The sequence below is a fragment of the Meleagris gallopavo genome, chromosome 7, assembly GCF_905368555.1.
Source record: "Meleagris gallopavo chromosome 7, MGAL_WU_HG_1.1, whole genome shotgun sequence".
Lineage (NCBI taxonomy): Eukaryota > Metazoa > Chordata > Aves > Galliformes > Phasianidae > Meleagris > Meleagris gallopavo.
Genome location: NC_139410.1, coordinates 30060526 through 30078561, shown reverse-complemented (window position 1 = coordinate 30078561; position 18036 = coordinate 30060526). Strand labels below are relative to the sequence as shown.

The 18036-nt window shown below is 37.6% G+C and overlaps 1 protein-coding gene across 6 annotated transcripts in view; it reads right to left on the bottom strand.

Moving 5' to 3' along the window:
* Positions 1–18036, bottom strand: part of ACMSD (aminocarboxymuconate semialdehyde decarboxylase) — a 38534-nt gene that overhangs the window by 15091 nt on the left and 5407 nt on the right. For 2 of the 6 annotated variants that reach the window (XM_085228773.1, XM_085228772.1), the window contains exon 3: positions 2029–2073. In XM_085228773.1, the coding sequence (XP_085084899.1) occupies positions 2029–2073 (45 nt within the window). Of the gene's footprint in view, positions 1–1249; positions 1383–2028; positions 2074–2334; positions 2438–5470; positions 5650–18036 lie in introns of those variants that run through there. The other 4 variants (XM_010714056.4, XM_010714058.4, XM_085228774.1 and 1 more) reach the window with 4 other exon arrangements.

The window sequence follows — 18036 nt, the reverse complement described above, 5'->3', positions numbered from 1 at the left end:
AGATCAGCCCAATGCTGCAGATTGCCTAATAAATGGAAAAGTATTTTTGGGGTGTGAGTAGAGAGAACAGAGACAGTAGAACTGAGCTGTATCACATACAAATAGGTCGTGTGGCCTATACTGGTTTTCTGCTGGCAGTATTTCTGTGAACACAGGTGAATTTTAATTCTTTCCTCAGGCAAAGCTAAAGCAAAGCAGCTGAACTCATATATATCTCCTTCTGCTAATATTGAAAACAGAGTTGGACAGATTGCAATTTCACCAGGAACCTTGACAGTGCTCATACATAAATGCTGAGATGAACAGCAGTTCTCTGAATGCTGCAGCAGGGTTTGCAATATAGGAAGGTTTTAATAAGCCCTGTGTTGTTCTCATTAGAGAGTTCACTGAACAGTTTCCTATTTTCCTTTGCATTAACTGATTCTTTGTGAAGAAAAACATCCTACAAGTCAAGGCTAAACTCACAGCATTGCACGTGAGCAACAATAGACTTGATTATGAAGGAAAGCAGAATGTGATCGTCTGAATAGATTCGTGCTCATGTCTGTCAGCACAGAAAGATCTGGCCCAACAACAGCATGACTGGAAAATCAGTCATATAGTTATTGCCTCCAGACACTGCCACTAATCTGCACCTCACATTTTTTAAATAAGAAATTACTCAGACACATCAGCTGGTGAGAAGTTTTTTGCAGTAGTGAGAATGCAACATAGATCATGAAGAAATTTTTCAGCTTCCAAAGCAATGGCTGCTGGAGCTGTGCTGTGCTATTCTTAACATTATCTAATATTTAAGACCTTAATTAATTTATTTGAACATTAAGAGAGAGAGAGATTTAAGAATCAAGTCCAGGAGGCTGATTTGGTTCAGTGAGCTACACACATTTAAAATTACTGCATCACTTAGCTATTCAGTTCCATCCCAAAGTGCTCTTCTTAAAACATGCATGTAATTATTTTCTTTCATTGAAGCTTAAGGCTTACCTTTTAAAAAAAAAAAAATCTAAAAAATCTTCAGAGTTAACTTCCCTAGCTTCATGTCTGACCAGGACTTTATTTTGCCATGCACTTTTTTCATGCAACGTTTTGAGGCAGAAGTAGGCTAGGCAGAGTTCTCTGCAGAGAATATAAGGCTATTATTGACTTGCCACAGAGTTCCTCTGTGAGCTGTTTTTAGCAGGGAGGTTTAGCACGTAACAAACAGCTAAGCTGCTAAAACTGTCTCTGAGTCTCCCCTTCCTGCACCTACCAGAATCTCAGAAGCTGTGCCATCCACACTTTGATTCAGCAGGTGGCTTGTTCTCTCCTCCCATGCCTGCTTAGGCTGAGATCTGAAATTGCAGGATAGTATTTGTTTGCTCCTCATTCTTGGTCCCAACCTTCATATCTTGTGGCCCTCTTTCATCAAAGGCTGTTAGGCATTTGTTGGCATAACCTTGCATATTACTGAACAATAGTGGGTATTATTAGCTTGGAAGGAGTAGACACTTCCAGAATCTTTGTATTGTTCCTATTGTTCTTGATTAGTGAAACTAATGTTTGTTCTCCTTGTCATCATAACATTACAGAAGTTAGTATTCCTCTTTGAAGTTGTTTCCATGATTAAATTCTTATTTCTCCTATTAAAATACCAGTTCCCTTTGTTTTTGCTTCTCATATAGACGATCACATTTATCTAAAAGAATTCTGTGTTATCTACTTTACGTTGGCATGTCTTAGTAAAAACAACTCCTAAGAGCTATCCATTCCAAGTGGTCAGGTGATACTACGACAAGAAGCTGATAGTGGTTTCTACCAGAGAATGTAACCTGACTATGTACTGTTTCATGTCTTAAGCAAGTTCTACAGAGGCATATTAGGACTTTGAGTGATATTAATTCATAAATATAGACCTATAGATAAATCTCTGTCTAAGACTCAGCCTGCTACTTTGCTTTTTATTGCTACTTTGCTTTTTAATGGATTTCCTGGGAGTTTTTATTCCTGATTACAACACAAGACCGGCATAGAGCAGCAAACAGCCCAAACCTTGCAGTGATGATCCAGCTGTACCCATCCACCATATCCATATCTCTGTAAAAGAAGAGAAAGGCAATGACCAGTTAGCAGTCTGTGATAGTCATGACAATGTCAGTTCTCACAGCCCAGCAGTCTCCTTATTCAGGAGATATACTCAAGCACGTACTAAGTGTAAGCAGCTCCACTGACATCAGCAGAAGTGGGAAAGCTTAACCAGGCTGTACCACTTCTATTTGTAAACCTGAACTTTTAGCTTCCAGTTCAACAACGCTTTCAAGTATTAAAACTGATTTCAAAGTGCTTAAAGTTGCATACCTCATTCAGGTCTTAATTGGAATAATTTTTTAACTCTGAAAAAAAAGTTGTATCAAACATGGGCAGTGTAAAAACTGAGTGACAATTTTCCAATCCTAACAAAGTGTAATCAGTTAATCATTAGCACAAAAACGTATTGATTCCACTTTTCAGCTTCCATGATTCAGCAGCAGTACTGAAGGTCAGTCTCTCTCTATTAATATTTAAACAGCCGAGAGAAGCTGAAAGGAGAAGCTTAGATGCTCACTGATTCTTCTAGAGATTCAATTTTTAAAACACAACACAAATGAAGCTTATTTGTTTCATTTTCATTAATTAAAAGGTTAGGAATAATTAAGTAGCATAAACTGAAAAGAGTGCTCAGAATTCCTATTTTTATTCCTATGTTTTCCTATTTCAAAGGAAACAAAGTAGAAGCAGAGATTTCTCTCACTGAAGAGTAAACAATGTGAATAGAGTCCAGTGTGATTAAAAAAAAAAAAAAAAAAAAATCGATATGAAACTACCATCATCTTTCCCACAGTAGATGTGCAGAGCCAGGCCTCCTGAATTCAGCCAGAGGTACATTTTATTTAAATCTAATTATTTATAGCTTTATATATATACTTACATATGTAAGGTATTAAAATTTATGAAAAATGGTATGACATCTAATGAGAGCTAGCTCCATGTTAGTTTCAGCTACAAGTTGTGCAGAAAATGAGTCCCTTAGAGGTGCTCAGGAAACTTGTAGGCAATAGGGAAACTCACTGCTCTGTGTTTGTACTCCTTTCCTTCTTTTTACCTTTCAGCTGCGTGCATTGATAATCCTTACTGAAGAATTTCATTAATTTCTGTTCATTTTTATATGTATTATGGCCTCCTAAATTCTTAAATAATTATCTTCTTAATAGAATGTTTCAGTCATAGATTCAGGATTTAGTATTTATCAGGCTAGAAAATAGAAAGAAGTGTAGCACTATGTGTGCACACTAGGGTTGCCTAATTGGCCTTCTACACATGAAATGTATAGAGCTCTGTTAATGGCTTGAATTTTCAGACAGCTCCAGGGAATTCTGAGAGTTGTTTTCTATTCTGGGTTCATTGATAAACCTTTAAAAAGCTCAGACTTTAGAACTGAGGTAACAAAAGCAAACAGGCAGAAATTAACTTTTAAAAGTTTGGTATCAACCTCTTTAATCAGCATTTAAATAAATGCAGCATTGGCCTACAGCTGACCTCGGGGGTAACAGCTCTGATCTCATCCTTGACATACATCCATGAGCATCAAGGGATTCTCGAGGTGATTTCATCTCAGTGAATATATTGTCCTTCTGATTTATATGTAGACAGAAAACATTTAAATCATTTAAGATCAGAATAAAGGTATTGTTTTAAATAAAGGATTTTGAGCAAAAAAGAAATAAAAATATGAACCAAGCAAAAGTAGTGTTTCTTTGCAGACTGGATATTCAAATCCCTACCCATTTAAACCAGGCATATTTGTTCTAAAAGATACCTGCCATCTCATCTGCATTATCCAGTGTATATGGTTTTGTCATCGAGGAGCTCTTGTAATTATAAATAAGAAATATGAATATTTATAAAGCCCTTCCTAGAGGAAAGAAACATTCCCTTCCAGGAGGTTTTATGCATAATAATATTACTCTTTACTCCTAATGAAGAAATAATCTCATGTGTATTCTTAATTTTAGATTATCTCAATAGTTTTTTCTGAGCTGTTGTTTTAGTCTTCCAGCTGCTCTCTGGCTAACACCTGATACTGGACTGTCACGTTTGAAATTGTAGACAGAGCTCATGCTTATGAAATGCTTACCTGAGAATCTGCCATCATCAGCCTCAAAATATTAAAGTAAAAGAGATGTACAGTGTAAAACAGTGTCAGTTAGTGTGTCAGATGCCTAAGAGCATAGCTGAAATAATGGTGTTCTTTTGTGGTCACTGACAGGCACAATGAAATCAGCTGGTTCCATACCACTGGCAGACACTGCCAATGTTCATTCAAGCTGCTGCCAACACAGAATTCCAATAAGAGAAGAAGCAACAATGCAGCTCTCGCCTTCTCTAGTCTGATTTCATTAATGAAAACATTAAGGAGTTACAAAAAATACCTATCCTAGAATTCTGAAAGCAATTTTTAATTTTGTAAGTATAAGCAATATATAAATAGAATTTCATCATGAGATCTTTTCAGTACCCTTTGCAGCTTTGAAGATGTGATATCTTACGAATCCAAAAGCAGTCATCCATCTTTATATTCAATTTTGATAATAATTATTCAGGCAACAACTCTACAACCTAACTCAGAACCAGATGAGTACATTGCTTTTGATAACCTGAAGTAAGTAAAGTAGCAGAATTACTACATGAAAGCCTAAATGACACTTTCCATTCTCAAATACTTTTCACAGGATCATAAAATTGCTACTAGCAAGAATACATTCATGCTGTTGAATGCTAATAATAGTGCACCATGCAAAAATTCCGAGTTAAGACAAGTTGACTTATAGCTTCACTGCTGTGACAACTGAGATTTGTATCTGTAATACAGTATGCTGCTTCTTTCCAGCAACTGAAAATAGTAAAATAATCATAATCATCAGTTAGCCATAGTTGGAGTTACCAAAGACCTATTGAAGTGAATGGCTCTCATGCCTCTGGGCACAAGATATGAATGACTTTTGTTCTAAGTAACGTTAATCTTGTCTAACATTTGCTTATTTCTCCATTTAAATTAGAAGTGAACACCATTTGGGAATCTGACAGCTCTGGTTTCATCAAGAAATGGAATTTATGCTTCAGCAATATATAGTTTTAGGTCTCAAAAAAAAAAAAAAACACCAAAAAAAATCAACAACCAAAACCAAGCAAAAATATAAAAATGACACCAGTCTAACTAGAGAAACTAGAGGGGAACACAGCACAGTTTTCCATCTTTTCCTTATGGGGACTCTTGCTTTGCATAGTAATGTTTTACAAATATCTTATATCTGAAAAAACAAAGATCCAATTAGATAAAAACCTACTGAAAACAAGTACTTATAATAGAGCCCTTCATTCAATGATCTTTTAAAAATCACGCTGCTACCAATGGCTGCTGCTAACATAAGGCACTGAATATCTAAACCCTTATTACCTTTTTCAGGTCAGGCCATTCCTTAGGTAGAATGTGGCTATGAATATCAATTTTCATTTTGGAAGTATTAAAGGAGAAATACTGTTTCACAGTTTGCTGTGTAATTGCCACTATCCTCCTTGTCCTGGTTCGACAGCTTATTAACTTCAGCTGCTGCTCAGATCCACCTGCTGTGGGTCACGAGAACCCAGTACAGTAACCAACCAGGGAGCCCAGATCCCAGAGGAGTGGCTGTGCAAAAGAACAAAGGCTTCTAGAAGAAAGTCCATGTTATTGCATCAACTACAGCTGGCTGAGGGCAAAGGGAGGAGTGTATGTTTATATTGGCAGTATAAAGAGATTTATTTTACCTAGAGTCTAAAATGTAAGCTCAGCTTTACAAGCTGAAAATCATTCAATGAAATTGAATTAGAATAAACATATTAAACAGGCTGATTTCAATTTCCTCCTTTCTCTCTCTTAGGTTCTTGCATAATTTGTAGTGAGCACATAATACATACGTGGTAGGCAGTCCTCATCTATTCTCTTTTCCTTCCTTTTCATTTTCTTAGAAGTAACTTTAAAAAATTAACAGAAATACCAAATTATAGTCAAATCTATGCTCTGCATTTAATTCCTTCCCTCTGATGATTGGTTTAAGCTGGGCATTTGTACATGCTGCTGCTCGGAGCCTTTCAAGCTGGCTCAATATCAGGCAGGAGAATGGCTCAGCTTACTTTAGTAATTAAGGCTATTGGAGCGCTCTGGCTGATATGGCAAGTGGTTTCTGCATTCTAAGTGAAGCTTAACTGGATCTACCTCAATTTTTTCTGTGTAATTACAACTTCTGTTTCACTCTTTATGCAATTTAATATTAGACTTCTTTCCTCAAGATACCGTTGACCTTCATTCATGCTGCAGTTTTTCTCTGTAATTTATTTCTGGTATAGTTGTACTTCGGTGTAGGCTGCTCACGTGGTGTCTTCTTGCTAAAGTTGGTTAACCCTTTCTTGATTAATTTGTTTCTACTGAAAACTGCTGATTTTTCAAAACTACATTTTGCTGCAAATCTTTCAACCTGAAATCAAGCAACTAGAAAAACAGGTTTTCCATTTTGTTTCAACCATTTTCTGACTTTGTTATTTTGTTCGGTCTCAATTTAAAAAAAAAAAGAAAAAAAGGTTTCTAGTGCATTTCCATGCTTTGTTGTGTTTTCCCTCATTCAGAAAGTCTGCTTTTGATTCACTCAGTTAACCTGGGCATTCTTCAAGTCAACTGTAACACAGTTGGTTGCTCACTTGATAGCCCGCATCTCTGCAACTTGGGGTTGCTGAAGACTGAACATGATAAGAAATAGGAAGCAGATGCTTTTGGAGAGTATATCCTACATTAAGTAGTAATGATTCATTTTCACAGGTAAATGAAATGGGATTGAAAATAGTAATTATTTTTGTACCAAAATCAAAACCAGTCTGTTCATGACCTGGCTGTCAGGGCAAGCAGTGAATTTGCTCTCTTGCTCCCAGGTGTGACAGCTATGCTATACAATATAGTACTATAACATTAGTCTGTTGGCAAGCTAGATGCTTGTACAAACAATTGCAGAGATAAGGAAGAAGTGTTGATTATATTATTAGATATGTTGTAATAATATGATATTACTGAATGAAGATATCTTTGGAAGACAATTCCCCACTTAAGCATAGAAAGCAGAAGGACTAGTGAAGGAGAGGAGCAGGAAGACGTGTTTAGAGTGTCCAACACATAGTTTCTTCTCTTAAGTCACAGTGGCTGCAGAGGTCAGCATTTCTTCAAAAAGTGCTTTATTTTTTCATCTCTAAAAAAAGTTGTGGCTGCTAGTTGCTGCTCCCAAGACACAGCTTAGCTTGCAAACAGTGCCTGCTCCCACAGTGCATTTCATTTAACAGCAAACTTCACTTGGAAACCACATCAGTCAAACGCAAAAAATGTATCTGTTTGAAGTTGATCTCAGGGACATTAAGACATGCCTTTATCCATCATGATCCATTAGATCAGCAGCAGAAGGACCAGCACTGGCTACAGACAAGAGCATCTTCTGTTACTCTTGCATCCCGCTTTGAATGCATGGGTTTGAAAGATTGAATATTTTGACTAATATTTTAGACAGTCTGTCTTATAACAGAAGAATGACATGTGTCTCAGTCTCTGTGGCATTTGTACCCTAATGCAATGTGATGCCTTTTAGCACAGCCTTGCTATATATCTCCATTTGGTTGGGAATTTCTGGAGTGTGATGCGGAGGTGCAGGAATTGCCAACAGGAGCCAGAGAATCTGATAGATTTATCAGACTGCCCTAGGCAGAAGGAGAGGAGCTTAAATTCACTGTGCTTCCAGGCAGAAGGTCCTGAGTGAATGGAAACTTTCACATGCAGAATGTCTGGGCCAACAGAAATACATATTCTATCATTTGTGGATCTATACAACCTGTTAGCTGTCTGTCTCTGAACTATACTCACTCTTGGGCTACCCACAAAGAATTTACGTCCTAGAGCATTTGGATGAGATGACAAAATGCTGTGGCTTAACATGGATAGGCAGCAGTGTCCCACACAGGTGCTCTCTCACTCCCTCTCCTCAGCAGGGTGGAGGATAGGGAGAATAGGAGGAAAGAGAAAAAAGGGAAAAGGAGGTGCAGAAAAAGCAAGACAAGAGGTGCTTGCAGGTTTGAGATAGGAGCATTTTGATGAAAGGAAAAATTTAAAGAAAGGAAAGGCTGCATTGAAGCTAAAGAAGAAATAACCTATTTTTATGTTACCAATTGGTAAGTGATGCTCAGCCACTTCTTAGGAAGCAGGGCCTCAATACTGGCTGTGGAAAGGCAGCCTTGATGCTGTGCCAGCACAGTAGGAGCCACATGGGTGAGATATCGACACTGCGCTGCAAGTGCAAAGCACAGCACTGTATGGACTGCTGTAGGGAAAGTTAGCTCAAGCCCAGCCAGACCCAGTGCAAAGAGTTGGAAAAAAACCACAAAACATATCAGTCAATGAATGTACTTGCTACATCTGCTAGAGATGAGAACTGATATGTGTACAGACATCTTCCCAGCCAAAAGAGGCCTCCTACATACATTAGGAAGGAACATATGTTACAATAACTTGTCCCACCTGCCTCAGTATCCTTATGGCACTAGTGTCTTTTAGATCTCATATAGTAAAACATCCATTTAGTGTCCTTTACCAACTGAAATGCATTCTTCATTATGATAAACTTCCCTTTTAGGGAACTATTTTAGGGGACTAATTAGGCCAGAGCTGATTTTAGATAGTCAGACATAAGTCTAACAGAGCTATAGGGCTTTATGTCACTATAGGGACCAGCACTAATTGAAAGCGATGTTAGATGTACTGCACTCAATGCTCATTTTCTAAAACTATGTAGCTGTTCTTCTGAAAGAATTACAGAATTTGAGATTTGGAATCTTCATACTGGGAACTGGGGTCCAATTCTGCCTTTTATTTTAATCAGAGAGAATGTATTTCCCCATGTTTGTGAAAACCATGATAGAGCACTCTTCACAAGAGGGTACATCAATAAACATGGGTAAACTGCAGACAGTGATGCTCTACATCCAGCAGCCCATACCAAGACAGCCCCTTTGCAGGTATGATGAACACTGAAATAAAGAGGCAAATTCAGGAGTTTGACATCAGAAAGTCCTGAAATACTTGTGCCAATTTTCCAATCCTTACAATTCTGCATGTTCTTCTCTGGCATCTGCTCTTTAAATTGCACATTTGGTTGTGAAAAATGGCTATTTTATACATGCACAGTGCTGGAAAGCCAGTGGGAAACTCGTCGTGCCCAGCAGTGAAAATGAAGTGCTCGAAGAACACGTCCCTTTGCAAATGAAATGAGTGCTGAGCAGCCTGTGTACGTTGGTTGCTTAGCGACAGGCTGTCCTTCAGTCCTGCTGCTGCTGCCCCGCTCCTTTGGGACTGCCATCGCAGATCTGCTTGGAAATGACATGTTTGGAGAGGATGCAGGAGGCGGTGGTTCTATTTTTTGTGTGGTATTAAATGATTAAACCTTTTCTATCGAATTAGCCTGCTCTTCACAGAACTTAATGCTCTGCTGGAGCTCCAGAGAACTCAGAATTTAGTGGAAGTGAAAGGCTTCCCTTCTGTGGGGAATAAAAACAATGGTTATCACCTCTCTCCTAATGACAGTATCTATGCAGCAATTTCCATATGTAGTTCTCAGAATACTACACAATGGGTGTTATTTCTGTGAGGCAAATGCTGGAGAACATAACAGAGCTACACCAGGAGGACATGTCCACCACGGTTACACCAGTAAAGCCCTTAACAAGAATGTATTCAGGGAGTGGGTGACATTATGATCCCCTGTTCTCAAACACCAACTACGATGCAATCCAGACAAGGGTTTGCACAGCTGGCTGGGTTGCGATGTTGGCATTTCACTTAGGTATATCTACAGAGTGCAAGAGCAGAGGCACACAGATCTCCAGTTTAGAGATGACATCAGCTCAAGATGAGATCATAGAATAGAATCATAGAATCGTTTGAGTTGGGAGGGTCCTTTAAAGGTCATCTAATCCAAATCCCCTGCAATGAACAGGGACATCGACAGCCAGGTCAGGGTGCTCAGAGCCCAGTCCAGGCTGACCTTGAATATCTCCAGGGACAGAGCATCCTGTTCCATTGCTTCACTACCGTTATTATGAAAGTGTAGTGACAATAGAGTGAAAGGGAATTGTAAAAGGGTAGTGACAGCTCTGCCCTTATCGTACAAAGGTAATGACAGCAGTGCTAGTGTATTGATCATTAAATACATTATTTTCCAACTATTAAATTTTATTATTCAAAACCCTTTGCAGAAACAACTGAAAGAGCTTCTTTTTAGACAAACAGCAGAGCCAATGCTGGTCAATGTCTGAGTCAGTTTAGTCTTGCAAAGAAATAAGGTTTTTTAGTCCAGATGTAGCACAGTACTGATGCATCTGACGCTTCCAAGACCGAAGCTATCAAATTGCTATGGAAGCTTTACGGTTGCAAAAACTCAGGATGATGCTCACCAGTTGGTCTCTCTATTAGATCTGCCTCTGCCATCACAGTTATGTCACTGCAGTTTATAATGCAGAGGTGGCCAGGGCTGCTGATGCTTTTGGCAGCACACTGCATTGCTCTGTGACTACTAGCCCAGCAGGAGTTCTGATGAACCACACAGTGGTGAAAGCAAACAGTGCATCTTGTGCCAAATTCCTGGCCACTCCTGTGCTCTTTGCCACATAAGCTAAGCCTTAACAAATTCTCATTTATTTCCAGGTTTCTAAAAAATGCTAAAGTTTGGAAGCAAAGTGGTGTTCCAGAAAAAAATAATAATTAAAAAAACCTACTACCTTTCAAATGATATCATTATTTTCTCAATACATTAAAATTGCGATTCTGGAATTAACAGCATGCATTTACCTTGCATAGAGATGTTCTATCAAATATAACAATAAATAAATATTTTCCCAAACCTGAGAATAAGTAAAATAGAGTTTTCATTTTCCTCCCAATAATAGAGACTCTATTAAGCTTGTTTCAGGACAAGTGTCACTCTTGTACAGTTTGAGCAACCAGACAGATACCAGAAGTGTAAATGTGGTCCAGGAAGAACAGATGGAATGAACTTCTGAAGCTACTGATATAAAAAACTCATGCTTTTCAAGTGAATACCCCACGGGGACATCTGAGATTGATATATTCATCTAGATGGTGGTGTCTGAGATAAATAAATAAATAGGACCACTGGAATTAATAGCACTAAGTAAATACTAATTGATGCTCTCATACCCAAGTGGTCACCAGCTTATGTTTATATGCAACAAGCTGAAGAACAGTTAGATGTGCCACCACCTGAGGATACCAGAGAGGAATCCTTTTGTTACCAATGCTCTAGAAAGCAGGAAAGCTCTACCAAATGCAAGTCTAAAAAAGTTTTCAGAAATGGTTCAGCTAGCTCATATTGCAGTCACAGCTAAACAACCATGTCATCCAAGAGTTTAAATAAAGCTAACCAAACTACTTTTCATGGAGAAGCCTGTGAAATGTACTTTGCTTTATAATTTCTGATATGCAATGCAACTGCTGATTTAGAATGAACATTGTAATTTGAATTATTTCCTCAACTTTCATACTTAGTTTTCCTCTCAGGGAAAGGAAAGTATTGTCTTTTTCCTTTGTAATTACATTAGCACTAGTTCTCAGTGTTGTTTGCCTTCTGTGCTATTACTAAAAAAGATCCATGATTTCCTGGCTGTGCTTAAGTGTGTTTTCCTGATTCACTTAATCTTTTTCAATTAAAAAAAAAAAAGGAAAAAAATCAAGAAATTCTACTTTCTGGGCTACAGCTATAGTCAGTAGAGTACTGCAGATACATCAAAGAGCACCGTTTGCTTCTGAGTGTGAAGGGCATAAACAAAGCCACTTCCTCAATTGGATGCATTTTGCCTTTCAAAGCATTGCCACTTATCACAACCTTCTATTTCACATCAACTTTTACAGGATCTAAGAATAACAGAATAACTCTGTTAGAATTAATCATTTAAACTCAACAAAAAGCCCACTTTAGTCGCCAGGAAATCTGTTAAGGGATGGTTTCAGATCAAAGAATAATTTTGAGCCACTGCAATGACAGATCAACTTAAATGAGGAATTGGAGGTAAACTTTTTCTGAAATTCAGTAATTAAACACAAAGGCAATTTAGAGTTTTTGGGTTGTCTGTCTACCATGACAATGTATGATTGGCCACGTCAGCACAGTGCCTCACAAAACTTCACGTTATAAATCATAAATTTGTCAATAGCGTTTGTGCAACTCATTGCAAGTGCCACTGGTTGCAATTCGCAGTGCATTAAGCAGAGCACCAACGAGTGGCTGCAATATTCACAGAGAGCACTTCTTTAATATTGACTGGAATGGATTTTCCTGTGGTAAGTGACGCAAGCTGCTGCTGTCTGATTATGGCTGGGGCTGCAATGTCAAAGTACAATTGGGCTGAACTCCTGCTGCTGAGCACTGAGAAGTTGTAGTGAATGTTTTACGCGTTTATATAATTCACTGTTTGTCTCTCATTGTTCTTTTGTCTCTAGTTAGACAGCATTTTTAGGAACAAAAAAGTAGATGTTTCAGAATAGTTGTTCTTCTAACACATTTGCTCATCTCCGTGGTATGTTCCTAAACAACTGGATATAGTAAAATTTCCTGGAGGCATGGAACACCACCACTTGGGTCCAAATATATAGGATTTCAAATATAGTGCTGATTTTCAATACATGCTTAACACAGACAAGTGTTAAGGGGAGGCCCTGTCACTAATATTTTTCTTAAGAAAATCTGCTTGTTAGCAATAAGATTTTATACTGTTTGCGAAGCCCTTAATTTTCAGATCCAATAACAAATTAGATATGCTTATAAAATTAATGAAAATAATTACTTTCTGGTATTATTAACTAACAAAAACCAACATTCAGTCCCTTCATTTCAAGTGATAAAAGGAAAGCAGTTACACCAGCTCAGTGGAACTGAACTGTCTCTTCCAAAGAGGCTCACTGGTTTAAAGGGAGCTGGATAGGAAAACAGAGGAGGGCTACCACGTGAAGATGGGCCCTGCATGAAAACTTCTTATTTCCTTCCCTTTTACTTCCTCTTCTAATGTTTTTGTTTTGGTTTGTTTTTTTTTTAAGATAAAATCCATGCACACCACAACTATATTTTGCCGTTTGATGACCAGAAACTATAGTGCTCTGACATCAATATCTATTTACCATTAGGTAGACGCAGAGGTATGAGTTTGTCAGGAGCTCTGCTTTCATGAAGGAAACGGGATCTCCTACTGAGCCACTTGCCAAGCAGTGGCTCCTATTTTTTCTTGCCTTCACGGCCTGGCCATTGTTCACTGGCTAAAAGTACAGATCCTATTGCAGGATCCTATTGTAATTCCACAAGTATTTGAAAGCAAGTAAAACTAAATACAGGAATGTTAGTACTGTTGTGAGATCCTGGCCTTGTTCCCTTCCCTGCTCTGTCAATGACCTTGTGCCTCTGCCTTTAAGGGTAGAAAAGTTCTGTGATATATCTGCTCCACCAGTAGGGAATTAGAGGGGTAGAGCTGGGTTGCCCTTCCCAGTTAGTGGCACCTCCATCTGAGCCAAGAACTGCAGAAATTCAAAGTCCCCATGGAAATGTAACTCACAAGAGCAGAGAATGAGCCTGAATAAGTGGGAATAAGAAAATGGCACTGTAGCTCAGCATGACAGGAGATGACAGTTACTGACACCAGCATTAGCATCTGCTATGGTTCCGTGATACGGAAATGCACCCAGTAGCAGATTTTGGCTGCTTCAACATGAGCTGGAGGATGAAGAAAGAGAAGGTTAGTGCTGGGGGAAAGATGGATAGCTATTCAAAACTAGGCTAATTTTTTGGTGTTTTCTTGGCTTTTCTTACTTTTCCATTATTGGCTCAGACCAACAAAATTGTTTCATCTCAGACCTTTTTACTTATTATTTAAAATTTCAAAAACAGTAACTGATTCAACATGACAAATTAAATTAGCTACCCATTTCTAGCTTGGAGCCTCTTATATGCTACATAAAGAACCAGTAGAAAAATCAGCTCAGAATATAGAATGCAGGGAATTGTACCCTAGACAACACTTGCTTCTCACACACTAAATCCTTGCCATTGCTTTCATGCTGCTGGGACAGCTGGTTTCTCCTTGACTGGTCACTGCAAAATTCAGTATTAAGGCAAAATCCCACTGGTCAGTTCTTTTGAAGCTGTTAAACCTTTGCCCCACAGCAGATGGTGCTTCATAAGTTAGGACTTTATGTTTTAGAAACATCACTCTCGAGAACCATATCGTGGTGCACAGGAAGGGATCACAGTTCATTTCACCTGGGTGGGGGCAACAAGAGCTTTTCTATATTTACACTTGCAGTGATAAATTATTCTGATAATCAACCCTGAATTAGCTGATAGAAATAGCAAAAAACCAAACCGAAACAACTCATATAAAGCTCTTCATTTAAAAGCCATCTTCTGCACTGCAGATTTACACTGGACACTTCCTACTACTTCAGCTGAAGCCATGCAGCTAGAAAGGAAGCAATTTGCACCGCTGAAGTCACTCTTCAAATGTTAAATGAAGAAAAGGCTGAGAGTTTTATTCTAAAAGGTGCATCACACACAGGATCAGATATTGTTGCCATGGCTGGCTTCCTTTATTGCTTTGACTAAATCCATATTTGATGAATTAAGGATGGATTGGGTTACTCCTAAGTAGAAGTAGGTCAAACTGTCTTTAAGCCACAGATCCCTCACTCATACACATGACTGAAGAAAGCACTATAGATTCTTTCTTATTTTTGTTAAATCTTTAGCATTTTCAATTGCAGGGCAGTTCATAAATTGATTTGCAGTTAATGCATAATGCCATCTAGTGGAAAAATCAACAAATATGGATGCAGAAAGTTTGTCTAGATATCCCATGAAATGTAAGTCTAATTAATGTCACAACCACTTGTCAGTTTTCATACTGATTTAAATTTAAAGCAAAAGAACTATAGCTTAATTTTCAAAACCCCCATAATAAAAGATCTTCACCGAATTTAAATATACTCCGAATATGTTTAATCCCTAAATGCAAGATATGCAAATCTTGGTCTCAGTGAACTTGTATACACAATGATTGTAGGACATGAAACAGACCTTCGAAGTATCTTGATTTTCTGTTCTAATTTTACTTAAGGATTGAATTTCTTGATCAATAAAATGACACCCATTTCAAGCTGGTAAAGGGACAGAATTCAAAGAAGTTGCTGAAAAACCTGTGGTTCTGGAGAGTTCCAGATTGAATGATCATCTGCAGAATTATGAGGTCACTTTTCTGTGCCCATAAACAAATAAAAGTCAGAAAGAAGATAGTGAAAAAGTGCCTAAAAATCAAATTTATTCAATCTAAAGGAAATAGGCAGGTCATAAGTAGAATAAGTGGCCAAGAGAAGCTACTTGTATCAGATAAGTAATATACTCCAATAATAACCTTTCTAAAATCAACATGAAGGGAACAGTGGAAGAGGAGTTCTGATGGGAGCCATCAGAGTTTTATCCTTCATAAAAGCATAGCACCTGACATTTATTGATGAATTAAATCAGTCTCCAAACCTCTGCACATTTTGCATCAATCTGTTTTGATACTGTTCAACTTGGAATTTCCTAGGTAAAAGCTTATGAAACCCTTGATCTTAATATTATTTGAATCCTACAAATGTAGACAGGAAGTAGTCAGTGGAGATTGCTTAGTTCAGCTCTCCCTGAGGAGGATTATTAGCTCCCCTACACATGGTCAAATGTGGATGTAAGTGGATTTTTTCTAGCTGAATTTAGAAATCCTTCAGTGAGGAAGATTCCACAACCTCTCAGTAAACTCTTCTATTGCTGCACGAAGATTACAGTGAAGAGTATTTGGTATGTCCATTTTTAACCTCTGAAGCCACAGCTTTTGACCATTGCCCCAGGTAATCTATTCTTACAATTCTGTTCATTTTTTCCCCTTAGTTATGAAAAGAATACTGAGATAGTTTCTCAAGGAAGGGAAAAAGGACAAAAGTTCTACTGAAGATTGAAAACAGACATTGGTAATAATAATAATGGTAAAAAAGTATCTTACAGGCTTGAAATGTCTGGGTGTGTACAAGCTTTCCAATAGAACAGTGTGAAAATTAAATTAAACATCTATGTCTATTGAAGTGTAGCTGAATCCTGATATTGAAAATTCAGGTAGTCTTGATAGTGAAGAAGGAAAAGCTGTTTTTGTTACTACGCAATTGCACAGCCCTTTAATTTTAGGGCACCATTGACAGCTTTACAAATCCAAAAAAGGCAGAAAATGAATTTTGTCATAATCTGACTCAATTATGTGACTGGCACCTCCCTCTTCCTTTTTGGTTATGGGACAGTTTTATTGTGGCAGATGTTAAAAAACTCACATTTCCAACTCCAAATGGCAATTGCCGTTTTCTATAATCATCCCAGATAAATAATCAAGTGTGGATGAACAGAACTCTATTTACAATTTACTTGGCATAAGAACAGTGTAAGCTATACTTTTCCAATTTCCTAAACAATGTGGATCAGGTATTCAAAACAATACATAAACATCATACTATTACCTTGGTATAGATAAGCGAAAAGGTATTTCCTCAAATACGTACATTGTCTTTTGGTTAAAAAAAAAATAAATTGCAGATGACACTACGTGCCAAAGAATAAGATTTTAATCCAAGTCACAATGTGGAGAGTTCAAAAGACTGGGAAAGCAAATAGTGTGGGTTGAATACCATTATGCATAAAACACAACACATTTATTTTCTGGCACAGGTGAATCCCATAATTAAATGCAGCTGGTCCCTTTTCTCATAAAATTCTTACCTCCAAGGTGGGTATTATCATGTTTTAAAAAATATTTTCTGATGCATAAGGTTAGAAATATAAGCTATACATTTTTAATAAACCTGTGGGTCTACATTGAATAGGAAACAAATGTGTTTATCTTTGTATACAAAACTCTTAAAATTTATGTCTGACATGGTGGGAAAAGATCTCAGTAGGCAGGCATGTCAGAAGGAATGGGCATTGCTTTGGAAATAGGACAGCAGATCCAATCTGTATATAATAAAAACATTTTGTGGTTTCTGTGGTTCACTTCACCTGGGGTTTAAGCATATAAACTTAATGGAAAATTGTGAAAGATGCTGGAGTTATGCACATATGTTGGAAATGTCTAGTCATTACGATGAATGAATTATAATGAAGAAATTATGAGTCATTGAATAAGTTTATTAGAAAATTTTAATGATTCTACTCCCTGGGAATTTCCTAGTTTTCTATTCTTCTGTTCCTTGATGCACAAATGAAATCTCATCTGCTGATACTCACGTCATTTATTAGGCTGTGCTTAGAATCTCACTGGAAGAAGAAATCTCTCTCCATAGCATAAGAAGCTCTAGATTCATCAGAAGTTATTAGAGAAAAAAATAATACAACTGAAACTTAGCAGCAAAAAAGGAAAACTATCAATTAAAAATCAGGTTGTCTCCTCTTTAAAATTCAGTTCCCTTTCTTTTCCACCACTCTTGTACTCTTGTGGATATTGTCAATGAAACACTACTACTACTGCCGAGTCAGTTTCACTGCATTCACTGGAAACAAAGTGTCTTCAGCGATGTAACATAGTTGGGAATGGAGGCACACAATCTTTGAGGACTGAACAGCATTTATCTGAACAAAATGGTAAGTTTTGGTTTTGTAGGAAAACCTTTTGGTTTCCCATATTTACACAGAAATTTTAACTCCAATTTAAAACAGCTTTTAAAATAGTGTTAAGATGAAAATGACTGCTGTGAAGAATCTGTTTCAAGAGCTTTTCGTTACTGCAAGATGACATATATCGCATGCTGTGTTTTCCTGCCTCCTTTGTTGCGACAATGGCTTTTATTAATGCTGGTGGCTCCTACTAGCTTGGGCATTTTTT